At 47.5% G+C, this 14,826-nt stretch overlaps 1 protein-coding gene across 1 annotated transcript in view; it reads right to left on the reverse strand.

Annotated features, from left to right (window-relative positions):
• Positions 1 to 3,028: 3,028 nt before the first annotated feature.
• The window catches only part of ADCK1 (aarF domain containing kinase 1), a gene marked incomplete at its 5' end in the record, with an annotated part of 77,794 nt that continues 65,996 nt past the window's right edge, over positions 3,029 to 14,826 (reverse strand). Inside the window, 4 exons of the mRNA XM_080345573.1 lie at positions 3,029 to 3,318; positions 4,769 to 4,962; positions 8,641 to 8,838; positions 9,087 to 9,236. Coding sequence (XP_080201699.1) covers positions 3,147 to 3,318; positions 4,769 to 4,962; positions 8,641 to 8,838; positions 9,087 to 9,236 — 714 coding nt within the window. The 3' untranslated portion in view covers positions 3,029 to 3,146. The remainder of the gene's footprint in view (positions 3,319 to 4,768; positions 4,963 to 8,640; positions 8,839 to 9,086; positions 9,237 to 14,826) is intronic.

Below are 14,826 nucleotides of genomic sequence, written 5' to 3' on the forward strand. Positions count from 1 at the left end.
CTGAAGCCGGGCAGACAGCAGCCTGTGTGCCAGCTGCAGGCAGAGCAGCAGAGGCTCTGTCTGCGGGTGGTGAAAACGCCAATAAACGCCAAGTGCACAGAGCAGATCCAGGTTACCCATGTTTGACAACCACAAATTGGGATGAGAAAGCATCTTTTCAAAATCCTTTTAACACATTCACCTTTGAGAGCTTTCAGCAAAAAGACAAGGCAGGAATGTTAAAGGGTCAAACTCTGGGTGTTTGCTTGTTCTGTCCTCGGGCAAACCTTCATTGATTGACTGTAGGCAGGGCAAGAGCTCAGCACCACTGACTGAGGAGTCCCACTGCTAACATGGAAGATCACAGCCTCTCAGCAGAGACTCATGTCAATAGACAAAGCTCTTCCAAACACACCCCACACTCTGCCCACCAAACACTGCCAAAAACGACAGTCTGAGGGGCTACGGGTTCTCTACCACTGTTAGAGCCAGAACCTTCCTTCGGCAGCAGAACAGGCAGTCATGTGGTGGGATTTTGGAGGGGTGAAAGAACATGTGTGGTCAAGAGTGGGCTTGGGGCTCAGCAGTCAATGCACATGCCAGCTGCAGGGAGCATCTCCACAACATGGGATCCTCTGGAGATGAGGGATATGCCAGGGTCTCACTGTGGGATGAGCTTTCACACACAGATGTTAATGAGACCCAGATAGCACTCTGGTTGGTATATTCAGGCATAGATACGCAAAGGCATTCACAGGGGCAGCTACAAGATGAGGATGTGCAGTCAGTGACCATTGCTAGAGGGTCTCCTGAACCCTATTGGGTGCACCAGGGCAATTTCCTGAGCAGAGCTCTACTCGTGACAAGAACAAGACAGGCCCACCTACGCTGGCCAGCCTACAAGCTGTAAGTGCCTAAGCAAGGCACTGATTCAGCCAGACTGTTCCCATGAACAAAGATTACTCAGGTACAGACTGCAGGACCAATAATACAGGGCCTCTGTGACTTCTTGTTGACTCAGAAGTCTCGTTCACTGCAATTACCACCACTCCATTCCCCGACACCATCACACAACACAGAAGTGAGGACAATTTCTGACAGGTTGGGGACAAGCTTTACAAGGACTTTCAGTCTAACCAGTGGCTCTTTTTTTGTTCTTAGCTAAGATGGGAGAGCACATCAGACCTGCTGCTGCCCCATAGTAGAAAGTGCTCAGAGTCAAGGCCAGGGTCAGACGATTGACTGCACAGAAGACCAAAAACCCAGGTTCAGTAATTCCCCATCCACAACTCTGTCAACCACACACCCCTTCTTGACAGCCCTGAGCCAGGCAACTGCACCTACACTCTTGCACTCATACACAGTCACTGTCATAAGCCATATGTCCACAGTAACTAACTCATCATAACCAAGCACACCTGCAGTCATGTACCTTCTCTGGATTACACACCTCTTCCCTCTCCCACACAGCCAGCAAGAGAATCGGTTCGTCAGGGACTGACATACACACTCACTCACACTCTGCCCCCTGCTTCCCTTCCCATGCAAATGGACATATTGCAAGGTCTTGCACCCCTGCAAGCTGGGAAACTGCACGCAAACTGGGAGAGCAAGTGCTCTTCTGGTGGCTTGGTCTCAGGCACAAGCCTGAGGCCTGAGTAACAACCCTCAGCTTAGCAAGCTTGCTGGCAGTGGAGAGACATTCTGATCCTGTCCTTCGTGTCCCCTTTCACCAAGACGACCTATGAGAAAGCTGAAATGATCTGAACAGTTGCCTCCATCCGCCCTTCTTGGCTACAGGAATCCTTACAAGCAGCAGGGACGTCTCTCAGGATCCCAAATATGTCTCACATAAAAGAGGCCTCTGGGTGAGACTTCCTCATAGCCATCCCATAGCTGCCAAGTCAGAGCCATCAGACCTGTCACTTGCACCACCAAGCAAGCGGCAGGTTCTCTTCTGAGGCAGGAGCAGTGAAACGTCACAGGTAGCAATGAGGTGAAACGCTCAGTGCTTGGCACAGGGACAGTGACGTCTCACAGATGCGCCATGGCATGCTCCCCCAGGCAGGGAGGGAGGCAGGCTCAGTGTGGATCCGGGTGACAAAGTGCGGTGCCTCTTTCCAGCAGAATGACACTTGCGCCTCCATCCCATCTCAACATCCACCTGAAGCAGCACCAGAGGACCCAGATGTGGAACAAAGCTCTTGGGAAGAGGAAAGACCAAGAGGCCATCTCATTTGGTTTGCAAGGAGTTAATAATGCTGCATGGCATCACTCAGTGGAGAAATGGAAACCAGACTGAGGTTAGAGGCCCAAACATCACTGTGAGTGCACAGCCAGGCATCCCTCCCCTAAAGGTCTCTGACACATTTATTTTGCTGTGTGGCACTATTGTACAGTACACATACATTACCAGCAGTTTCAGAACCCTGAGTTGTCATTCTTCCTGCCTTCCCTGAATTTCAGAGAAGAGGCAGGACCACTGTTCCCTTCTCCCATTTCACGTGCAAGGAAACAGGCCAGGAAAAGTCCAGAAACATAGAGACACTTGCTGACAGGACTGGAGACGAACCACAGAAAGCCAGTCCCCAAGTCCACTGCTCTCACCATTAGGGTCACATTTCCCTGGTTCAGGGAGCGGATGTCCTAGTGCCAGCTCTCCACAAGGTCTGACTCCTCTGAGAAACAACCTGCACACTTGAACAGAAATCAGACTAAGGAGATTGCAAAAACTATTATAAACCCTTTTGGATTTGAAAGGGACTTACCACCCCTCTCTGAAGCTCTGAGAAATGTTTTGGGGCATTCTAGGTGGGTTGGGATTCTCTTAAATTCTGCAAGATTGTTTAAGAAAGAGCCAAGTAGAGGCTTCTGCTTCCAGCGCAGTCCCACTGGAATCTGAGTGGAAAGTACATACCCAGCCCTTCCTGACACACAGTATCCTGCACCTCCTTTTGTTAAACCATGAAACAGCAGAGCTCCAGTACTGACTCCACTTCTCAGCGCCACAGAAAAAGCTAATGCTGTAACAGGCAAGGACAGTGCGGCATGTAACGTGGAACAAGACCCAAAAATAGCCCACAGAATAGGTAGAAACAGTCAAAATGGGAAATGTGCCGTGGAGAGCAGAAGGGAGTGAGCATCCAGGCATCTCCCACCAGCTCACGTCAGTATGTGGAATGGTGCATCCGGCTCAGGAGAGCAATGACCCAGTTCCCCAGCTGGGACCCTTTCAGCCACAGGAAGAGTTCATACAAGTTGATCTGCCACAGGCTCAGGGCTTCTGCGAGAGAGATCTGGGCCCTCCTGTAAAGTGAGTGACTCTTGCTCCTCTGGTACCTAGAATGAGAGAAACAGCTGCATTAGATTGGGCACGATGCAGCCTGGCAGGAAGGAAGCCTGCCCTACATCTTCAGTACAACTGACCCTCCCCAGGGGAGGGGAATGTCCCATGTCTGGAGAATCACCAGCAATGGGGATACCAGGGAGTTGGGATTTTCTCCAGCTGATGTTCTTGAAGAGTTGGGGACTGCCCTCCTAGCACGAATTTGGCAGAAGAGACAGTCTGTTCCCTTGTGAACCTGTTTCTCATCCCACTGCACATCATGACCCTGGGCCATGGCATCCTCTGCTTCTATTCCCAGCTTCACTTCCACTAACAGGGACAGCTGCACATCATAGCCCTTCCTGGTAGCACACTCATAAGAGTCCAGCAGTCCTGACACATGGATTCCAGGAAAAGTAATTCTCTGTTCTTTAGAAGCAAAGGTTAACTGGGATTTGTAGGTCCCTCATCAGTCAGAGAAATAACTGTTATTTCTTCTCCAAGGAGGAGGAATCTGAGGCAGAAGTGTATTGACTCAGAAGACTCACATGGAAGTCACTTGCACAACTCCTGTTCCTGGCTTTTAAACATTAGCCTGATCTTCAGTCAGCCCTAGCCCCTCAGTCAGGCAGCAGAAACTGGCAGCAGTGAACTTGCAGATGTCGCTTATCCACAAACACTTCCCAGTGATGATGCCTGTAATGGGTAGTAAGCCACTTCCCCTCCTCTGGAGGGGATAAACCCTAAACCCTTATCCTAAGGCCTCCAACTCCATCCCTGTCCCCAGCCCCAGGGTGACAGATCTGTCCTCTGGAGAGCCTGGTGGGCATGAGAACGGCACAGACACAGGCTGAGACATCTAACAGCAGGGGTGGACCACAGCAGATGTGCTAATGTGGGGGAGAGGTTCACAGCTAAGAGTAAGAGGTCAAGCGGTCAAGTTAGGTCTTGTTACAGCCCTGAGTGGGTGGCTTGAATAAACCTTAATGGCCCCAACTAGCCTGGGACCCCCTGCAACCCTCTGCTCATAGGCCCAGGAGCTCCAGTTAATCTCAGGCCTGCACCTTCTGTCCCTGCCTGAGCTATACTGGAAGAGTAAATGTCCTCAGTGCATGCCCCGCTGTGAAGCCCCTTGACCTGGACCTCAATGCACATGTTGACCTCTTGGCTTGACCTCAGCACTGTCTTGTCACCATGGACCTGCCTTACAACCACTGGACCTGACATACAGCTTGACTTTCTGGTTTGACCTTGGATCTGCCCTGTCATCATGATGTCACATTATGATATGGACTTGGGATTGGACCTGACCACTATCTCAGGTTCTGTCCTGCTCATCTGGCTCAGCTACTGTGGGACTGGGCCCTGGCTGGCCTGCTGGCCCTGGGATCTCCCCTGGCTCCTAGTCCCCAGGGACAGCCAGCCCCTGCTGCTCCACATCTGGTGCCTGGAGAAGAGACTCACATGGAAACGGCTCTGATGCAGCAGCGAGACATGTTGAGGAAGGAGCTGGCACTGGCCCGCGTGTGCAGCGCTGACTCAATCCCCCTTAACAAGTCATTGGTCTTCAGCAGCAGCAGCATCTGGCGAGGGACGTTGTTGAGGAGCTGGGTGATCTGTGGCAGGTAAGCAGCAGCGTTGGACCGGATCTCCACATCCTTTGGCCAGCCAGGTCATGTCAGAGAGAACGGAAAGAGAAGCTGAGAGCGCATGGGAAACGCAGGTCCAGATACAGCTGAGATTTTGGCAGGAGGAGACGATGTTTTCCCCAACCACAACTCTAGGCCCAGGGAGGCCAGCCTGAGAGCTCTTTATCCTGCTTTTCTGCAGACAGCTGGCTGTCCTAAGCACCCACTGCACAGTCACAGATCATTCTTGCCGTATTTCATCTGCCTCTCACTGGGATAAGGCCCCATCTCCTCACCGGCAGGACTGACAGCCTCTCAGAACAGGGCACTCGCTGCTGTCTCAGTTCTTGGCCCCAGGCAGACCATAGCAACCACATCTCATTACTGCCCTTGCCGCCTTCTGACCAAGTCTCATCTCACCAGCCCCACAGCCAGCAGAGCTGCAGGTAGCACACGATGTCTCAGGAAGGTGGAGGCATACTGCAAGGATAACCAGCCTGCTCCTTCTCTTGGTGACCCATGCAACTGACGGCTTTAAGCTATACTGATGGAGCTGTTTCCAAGGCCTAGTTTCATCCTCTGTTTTCAACACAGCAGAGGTGAGAAAGCATTATGCAGTTAAGTATCATGCTAACCCAAAAGATCAAAAACTGCTATCTGTCAGACTAAGGGTCTATCTAGACCCATACCCTGTCTGGCAGCAGACAGCAGCAGACACTTGAGGAAAGAGTGTAAGACCAAAGCCCTTCATGTTCCTTGGTTCCCCAGCTTCCAACAAATAAACTGCCCACAGTAAGATCCCAGAGATAACTGATGGGCTACAGCCTAAGCCATGGAAGATGGGCTCCCCTCCAAACATGAGCCACCATAGCACACAGGACAGCCAGTCCCCACTCTTCTGCCTCTTTAAATCTGAGAGTTTCTCCACCATCCCAGTAACTGTAGGACAGTGTGGTGTGGAGCTGATCCCATATGCATATCATGTCCCTACCTCTTCCTACAGAGGCCACGACATGAACTGACAAATACAAACAGAGGTCTTAGAACATCTGAAATTTCCAGAATCCAGCAGGACACACGCAGAGGGCAGTAAATGACTTCTTACAGGAGGCAGGCTGCTTTGTGGGGAAGGGAAAGGACAGCTCTAAAACCTTCCCTTCTCTAGAATGAAGGATGGACAGCCTACATTTCATGATACGGGATCTCACACTCTTTGTGAACTTCAGACTTATTATAAAGGAACAGACCTGCACAAATCAAGCGTGCAGGTTGTGATGGTCAGAGATGTACACAGTTCACACACCACCATGGTTGCTTTGATGCTCATAAGTAAATCTTTGTGTCCTCCTGCCTCAATCACTGACCAAATGTACAAAGCTTCAGCAAGAAGACACTTCACTCTCCTAAATGTTATATGCTTTTTTCCATTATTTGTTGGCAGAAAACTCCTCCCTGATTATTTCTTATCCTAGCCAGCATCACTCCAGTGGCTACTTTGTTTTCCACACACAGGTTTCCTTTCCTATTTTTTTTATTTTTATTTTTAGCTCCAGCTGCTTGTCCAGATCACAAAACAACCACATGATCTGTCATCAGAACTGTCACTTTCTGTCAAGAGTGAAGCCTATGTGCAGAGGAAGAAATAAGCTGTGCCACAGGACCTGAGAAAAGCCCCTTGGCTGCAGTGGCTGAGGCTGCTGCAGGATGCAGCAAAACACAATCATAAAATGAGATGAGGCTAGCAGCCACCCTGAGTGGTCAGCTGCCTGGCCTTAGGTTAAGGCAGGCAGAACTAGGCCTATGGCAATCCTCACACATTTGACTAGCCTGCTACTAAAACTCTCCAGTGATGTGACTCGGAGCCTCCCCAGACCCTCCACACCAGCATTTCACTGGATTTGCCATGAGGTCCAGCTTATCCTGTGTTTAACCTCTATCTCTTTAGCTGAATTTAAATCCATTACTTCTTGTCCTGTTTGCAGCAGTCTTTAACAGATTTGAAAATCACCACTACAACTCTTCTCAACTTGCACTTTTCTACTTTTTTTGACCTAACTTGCTCAGACTTACCTCACGGCTTCTCCCTGCTTGACCACCAGTCCTTGTAGCTTCCTACTGGACTCGCCCCAGTTTCATCAAACCTTTCTCAAGATGCAGTACCCCGGACTGGACACGAGACTACAGACAAGATTTCATTTCAAGAGGATTGTTTCATTGTCTCACAGGCTACTCTCACATCAACACATGCTCAAGCACACTCTCCAGAGCTCTATGCTGATGGTACCTGCCTAGACAGCACTTGGCTCTTGCTGCTGACACAATCTTTCAAATTCACCTCTAAGCTAAGGGCAAGCAGTGGCTCATTTCCTAATGCCACAGCAAATCTGCTCAGATCCCCATTATCCACTGCAGGATTATCCAGCTTCAGCATTAATTGTGTCATGGAGGCAAAGACAACAGAGCTGGCTCTATACAAGCAATTCAACTCAGTGACAACGCTCATTAGCCCACACGAGGAGCCATGTGGCTGCAGTCACACCTCTGGCATAACCTTCACAAGCCAGTTCAGGATAAACATTGCTTATTAGCTCAGATTCAACACTGGCCTCGTAGTATTTGAGCCAGCACTCTGTCAACACATCTTGGTGCCTCTGATGTTTCTTCTGGAGCTACCAGCTCCAGAACTCACCACATCAAGCATAGATCTGCTAGACAGTCACTATATTATCTCTGATATGCAGAAAATCAACTCAGGTAGGAAGCAGTTGCATTACTGGGAGAGAGGGGGCCCATTACCCAAGGTGTCTGACCTACACATTGCTATAGATAATGGCCTGCCAGTGCAGCAAAATCCACCACATTCCAACCTAAAGGAACTTCCAGAAGAGAATTTCACAGGACAATATTATAACACTACTTAAATGAATTTCATCCTCTCTACTACAAATGCATGCAGATAAAAACAAACCATAGAATACAACATGTTTCCACCTACAGACACTAATCTATTGGCTGAAATCACATCACTATATGGTCATCTCTAAAAACAGCAGAGTTGGCAGGGGCTGCTGCTGTTCTTAAGGCGGTATGTGCCTGTCAGGAGTGTGAGATGTGAGAAGGATCCCAACATGTGTGGACAGGAAAGGGTGGAGAATGTAAGCAACAATTTCCTAGATTTGTAGTGATTGAGTTGACAGGATTTGCAGTTAAGCAACCTTGACTCCAAGTTAATAGGGTTGCTGATCGAGAGGTAATTTCCAAGGGTTTTTAGGAGTTTGTATCAGTGCTGATAGTCATTTACATGAACAGTGATAATGCATTATCCTTCTCGTGTCTTCCCACTAAGCCTTTATGTCTCCTCTATCTAAACCTATCCTCCTTGATGGTTCCCTGCACAGCTGCATTTGACACTTTTTTAAGAAAAGGCTGATGTACAAATGCTTCCCCTGCCAGAACTGGTGAACACTTAACCATTAAAATATTATACAGAATTTAAGCAGTGCATGACAAGTGACACTGGGAAATTAAGTTCAGCCACTATAAAACACGTTGCAGGAATTCTGGCTTTTTCTAGCTCAGCTGTCAGTGCAGATTTTGCCACAAGGCTTGCCCACCATTGCTGTGGTATCAGTGGTACAAGTGGTTCCAACAATGAAAGGCACATGAGAAGAAGGAAGGGCACATGACAGGGAAGGACACACTACCTACCTCTCTGACTGAGACTGGCGATCGGTCAATGCCCCTGTTGACAGACTCCCAGGACCTGGCGGTCAGCATGCAGGCGAAGAGAGGGTACAAATCCCCTGCCCCGAGCCGCCGGCTGTACTTCTGCACCCTCTTCATATCAGCCTTGATGAGGGCCTGCCAAAGGCGGCAGTAGTCCATACGGAATGAATCGCTCAGCACCTGTGGAGGGAGACAAAGCCCCGAGAAGTCCACGGACAACAGGGAAAATGGGGAGAAAGCTTGTGGCCCCTAGCTGTGCCCTATCCTCCATTTCAGAGTCAGGAAACATCCTTGGAGGGTTATGGGAGTAACAGGAAAAATGTATTTACAGGGCCTTAGGGGGCAAGGCTGCAGCTGGGTGTGCTCTTTCAGCCTGATGCCCCACAGGCAGCCCCACAAGGCCCTGGAAGCCCTCATAGCCAACATACCTGGTAGAGCCCATGGTCCAGGAGGATAATGTGGGCCTTGCCAGAGGCCGGGCATTTCTTCACTAGCACGTTGCCTGGGTGAGGGTCACAGTGCACAAAGCCATTCACAAAGATCATTTCACTGTAGAGCTTCCCCAGGTTGCGAGAGATCTGTGAGGACACAGGAGATGGTCATACCCTGCCCCCCACAGCAGGGTGCCTGCCGGGGAGGGGAGGCAGCCCCAAATGCCAACACTGTGGGGAGTGAGGGGCTGGCATGTGCTGACATCGCCACAAGTTCTTGCAGCTCCTCACCCTGACAAATGCACAGGGTGGCTGCTGGTATCTACCGGGGGTGAGCCCAGGCACACAAGGAAGGATTCACACAGCAGGCATAGTGAAGGTGTTTGCGGGGTCAGGGGTTATCTAAAGACACTTGCCTGGTATAAAAAAGATAAAACACCTGTGGGCAGGAATAGGGTTTCTGGTAATGAGGAGGGAAATGAGAGGGCAAATAGGGAAAAACACGTTCACAGGGAAGGCATGGAAAGAGCTGCTGGGGTGGTAAGATACTGCTCAGAGGAAGACTCAGGTGTTTCAATCCATGGATGGCAGCAGAACCCAGTGGAGAAGGGGTGGGAGGAGACTCAGCCTGTCTATCTGCTTACCAGAATGAACATGGGTTCCCTCTCCCCTGACTCCATCGCACTGTTCCCTACTTTCCCCCTTCCTTTCCACAGTTCTCTGCTAATCTGATTTGCAGTGTCTGTGAAGATGAAGCAGCACAGAAAGGCTGTTTAAATCATCCTGTTACTGCTGTGTATTCCCCCATGCTACTGCTCCTTATTACCAAGAGAAGTTACTGAAGTTAAAAACCTCCCAGGAGCACGCAAATATCCCCAGGGCCCAGGATCAATCCCTCACCATGCACTAACACAGCAGCCTTGCCCTGACATCCCACCACCAGCCCTCCCTGCCATCAGAGAGCAGCACAGTGCTCCACAGACGAGTGCTGAACAAGCAATTAAAAGACAACCATTATAAATTATTCCAACCATGTCCCAAGCCACACAGAGTAAGCAGCAAACAGGCAGCTGTCACCACAAGCAGAGGTGGTAGAAGAGGTAGTGGAGATACTAAAAACAGTGCATCCTGCAGAAAAACAGACAGGGAAGGGCTTGCTTCACCCACCTCTGATGTGTAGCTACCTCTAAGAATTATGAATAGTGCCCAAGTAACTCCAAGAGAAAGAACGGGAACCCTTCCTGTAGCATATCAACTGGGACAGCTGTAGGACCAGGTGGGACAGATCTCCGTCCCTCAAATGCAACCTGGAGCCACTACTGAATGATGGGGAATGCTGTCCCCATGCAAAATCACCCATGCAGGTGGCACAGCACAGCCACACAAGTCTGTGGTGCAGCTCTCCTAATGCCCCACAGGTGTTACTGTAAGTACCAACTGAGTGGAAAGACATTTCCCTTCTGAATAACCAGCTCGGATCACTAGAGCAATGAAGTGACACTTATAGATCTCCTAGATTGCTAGGGAATAGACTTCCTTAACATAAATCAACAAGCTCTAAAATTGGATAGGACCGAAGTACCAGGTGCTGTGACCTCCTAGAAGAGCTGAGTAGCACTTGATGACAGTCCAAGGATGTGCCAAGATAGTATGTTGTTCACAGGAACCTGCACACCAGGAGGAATAAACTTGGACATCACAACTGATAATACCATCAACCACGATGACAGTGCCTAAGTTGTGAAAGTCAAGCAATGGAGCAAGTTGCCCAGAGAGACTGCAATCTCTGTCCTCAGAGTTTTCAAGACCTGACTGGATAATACCCTGAGTAAGCTGGTCTTGACCTCAGAGCTGACCCTCCTGAGCAAGAGGGTTTGACACGAGACATCCTGAGGTCCCTTCCAGTCTCACATATTCTATAATCCCACAAAACTACCTTTCACCAAGTTATCTACACTACCTCCATAACAGCATCTTCTGTTATGACTGTAGGCTCCAGTTACAGGGAAGGTCTTCCCTCCTGAGCCACCATCAGCAGACAGGTTACTAAACAGACCTGTGGTCCCAGCCTTTTGCAGCCCACTATGCAACATACAAGAAGCTTGGGATTCAACTTCTCACCTCATCAAGAAAACAGAGGGGTCACAGCCGTGTTCAGACCCACAGGCTGGGTCACAGGTACAAGACAGTCTTCACTGCAAGATCCTCATCCTCTCTCCCTTCCCTCATGTACTCATTTACTCAGCATGCAGCCTTGAGTACCTGCAGTAGTTAATTCATTGAAACTAGACTTTAGGGCTTCTTTTGGAAAGAGTAACACATTCTGTACAATTTAGTTAGCATACAAAAGATATGTTACAGGGATTTATGATGTAAGTATATAAACACTCTTCAAAAAAAATAGTGTATTTTTGCATATTTTTGTCTGTTAACATGCTTCTAAAATAGGATAATGTGCTGGTTTGACTGAAAATGAGTTAATTTTCTTCATGCAGTTAGAAACTTTTCTTTTTTCATAGCTACCACAGTCATTATCTGGACATAGTTAACACCCCAGGAGATAGTTAATGTTTTTAATTGCTCTGGTCTGAGAGCCAAGGACATTCTGAGCCCTCTGCCCACAGGTGTGAGGCATCAAGGAAGGGGGCATGGATGGGGCAGAGCTTGACTGACATCCAGACTGATCAATAAGAGTATTCCATCCCATTAGTGTCATGCTTCATATTTAAGGAGAGTCAGGATCTTCCAATCTCTCTCTCATGCGTTCTCACTCTTGCTCACTCTCAGGCATTTTCTCTCTCATGCATCTTTTCTTTGCTCGTTTTGGCAGAGCCAGGGGAGTTCGGTTTGGGACATTTAGTTTGGCCTTTTGCCATTTTGCAGAGCCCTCTGGGCTTTTCTGCCTTTTTCCTCTTCAGGATCAGCTGTTCAGGACCAGGTGCTGCTTCCTGGGACTGGCTGCTCAGTGTGGACAGAGCTCATGAGGAATTGCACTGAGTATCTTTTCTGAGTATCTTTTATGTTCTACATCTTTTATATATATATATATATATATATATATTTACTAGTAGTGTATTAGTATTTTGTTATTTTATTAAACTGCGTTTATCTCAATCCAAGTTTCTCCCTTTCCTTTCGATTCTCTCCCCATTAGGCTGGGGGGAGGGTGGTGAGTGAGCAGCTGTCGTGGTTGTATTGCTAGCTCAGGGTAAACCACGACAGATAAAAATTAAATTGATAGAAAGCATCAATACTGTTGAATTCTAAACAACAAAGAAAGGTCATATTTCTAGGGCTTAGAGTGTAATATGTGAATAGCAACCTATCATTACAATTCAGACAGAAGAGTTCATGTTTCTAGAAAAAAACTTTAGGAAATGAATATGTCACCTTTATATATATTAATTCTCCAGTACTGTGCCCCATCACTATGGGCCTTTATGCCACCCTTATTGAGAAGGCCACTAGATAAATAACATATAAAGAATTCACTTTGGAAGAATGCAGGCAGGTTAAATGAGAAAATGAATGTGTGAAAACCTCTACTCAGGAGAAAGGAGGAATTTAGCATGCATTTAGGTTGTGTACAACCTCAGGGTGAAGGTGCACCACAAATTAGACAAAAGGTTGCAGTGATTTACAGAAGCAAAGACCAAGGTAAACACATAGGTGTTTTGTTATGACACAGAGAGGTCATCATTCCTTAACTTGCATAACATTTCCCTGTTTATCATCCAACACAAGGCCTCTATATTTCCAAAGTCCCACAGCATTGTTCTGCTGCACATTGTGAAAAAATAAGTATCACCTTTGGAATCCTGAATTCACTTCCAGACACCTCATTAACAGAGAGATGCAGACAACATGGAGTGAGTTCAGAGAAAACAAATAAACGGGCAAGATGCATGAGGAATTTACTTGGGAAAAATATTAAAAGAGCTGAAGATTCTGAAGTTGCCTAAGGAATGGTGGAGGACGAACAGTCTACAGATGTTAAAAGATTTGAAGAGCAAGGAAGCAGAAGCACTTGTAGCACTGGATGTGCTACAAGAAATATTATAATACAAGTAGGCAGAAGGGGGTGTAATCAAGAATGGCATAATTTAGGCATAACACATAAGAAAAAAACTATGCTAGTCAGTAAGCAAAGCTGAGCTTGATACATCAGGATGACACCAGACTCTGGCCAGAGGCACGTCCTTGCCTATTGCCAGGGGCTGTGTTATTTTCTAAAGGAAGTTCAATTTGTTTGTGCTGCGGCAGAACATGATGACTACAGTCACCAAGTGAGCCTGTGGCCTCACCAGTCACTGCAAATAGCAACCTGCCATTGCCACATTACGTGACATGACCATGACGCTCTGTCAGGCAAACCACACCTTTTCAGCCCAATGTTTTAATTTTGAAAAAACTGTAACTGAGGAATAAGCAGATTGCAGATGATGAAACGGAGAGTCAGCAGCAGCCTGGGGAAAAACAATGGAGTGACATGTATAACAGCCAGACTCGGAGTAACTCTTCAGCAGACTAAGCAAATTATGTTCATTTTATGTACTCAGTGTGGCAAGGATGATACATGTCACAAACATGTAACGTGAGTTACAAGCCAATACAGAAGAAAATAAGAATACAGTGCAGACATTGATGATTGATATTGTACAGTATCACACATTCTCTCTATAAACTGCTTAAGTTCACTGGAAATAAGTGACAGTAAGCATGACTTCAGAGGTTGTTCCAAAAGCTCACTTTTCAGATGGAGGGAAACCTTCCCCTAAATCCCAGCCTAACTTTAATGATGTCCAGTTTATATCCATTATTTCCTGTGCTAACATAACCCTAGAGTTTAACCAGTCCCTTCCCAGTTTTTACTAACCCAATGTGTTCACCAAGAAGGTAATTATCAGCATAAATACTGCCCCATTTCTACAGGATGAACCTTTATTTGATATGTACTGAGAGTCAATCTGCCTTTTACACAGTCACACTGCACTGGAAACACAGACCCTGTGATTGACTAATATCCCACAGCTAATTCTAATATGGCACCTCCCTCTGATAAACTCCCAGCATACATAAGAAAATCTTCTCATTAGTTTTTAAGTGCATGGCTTCTACTTGGTATTGCTGGTTTTTATCTCTTTCGATCACTTCAGTCAAGGTGCTATTGCTGCTCTGATCCTCCTCTATAATTACAGAACCTCCCAACTTGGTGTCATCAACAACCTCCTTCACATAGTTTTGTTGTGTCGAGGTCCTCACTGAATTTACTAAATAAGATCAGTTTGAGGAGCAAACCGCACGAAACTCCACTACGGTAATTTCTCTCCACCGCTGCCTCTATCAGTTTCTTACCTACTTTGCAATTTCCCTGCTAATTCCCACCTTTTCTAGTTGACCAACTCGTATCCAGTGTACCAAGTATTTTACCAAGTACACCTACTGCATTTCTGTCATCTAATTCAGAGGATCCCAAGCTGCAGTATAGGTACCAGCAGTGATATATTTCTTCCTGTATACATACACAGCTGCAAACTGCTGCTGCCATCGGTTTTGAAAGCCTAGACAACCTGTTATCCTTGCAGGATCCACTGTGAACTACTTTTGATGAACCTGTGTTACAACTCTTGCATACAGCCCCATAGCAGCAAACCTTGGGCACACACCAGCCCCTGTCAGCACATCCAGCTGACAGGGCAACCTGACAGTAACAAAACACTGGAAAGCCCATCACAAA

This window comes from Nesoenas mayeri, assembly GCF_963082525.1.
Source record: "Nesoenas mayeri genome assembly, chromosome: 5".
NCBI lineage: Eukaryota > Metazoa > Chordata > Aves > Columbiformes > Columbidae > Nesoenas > Nesoenas mayeri.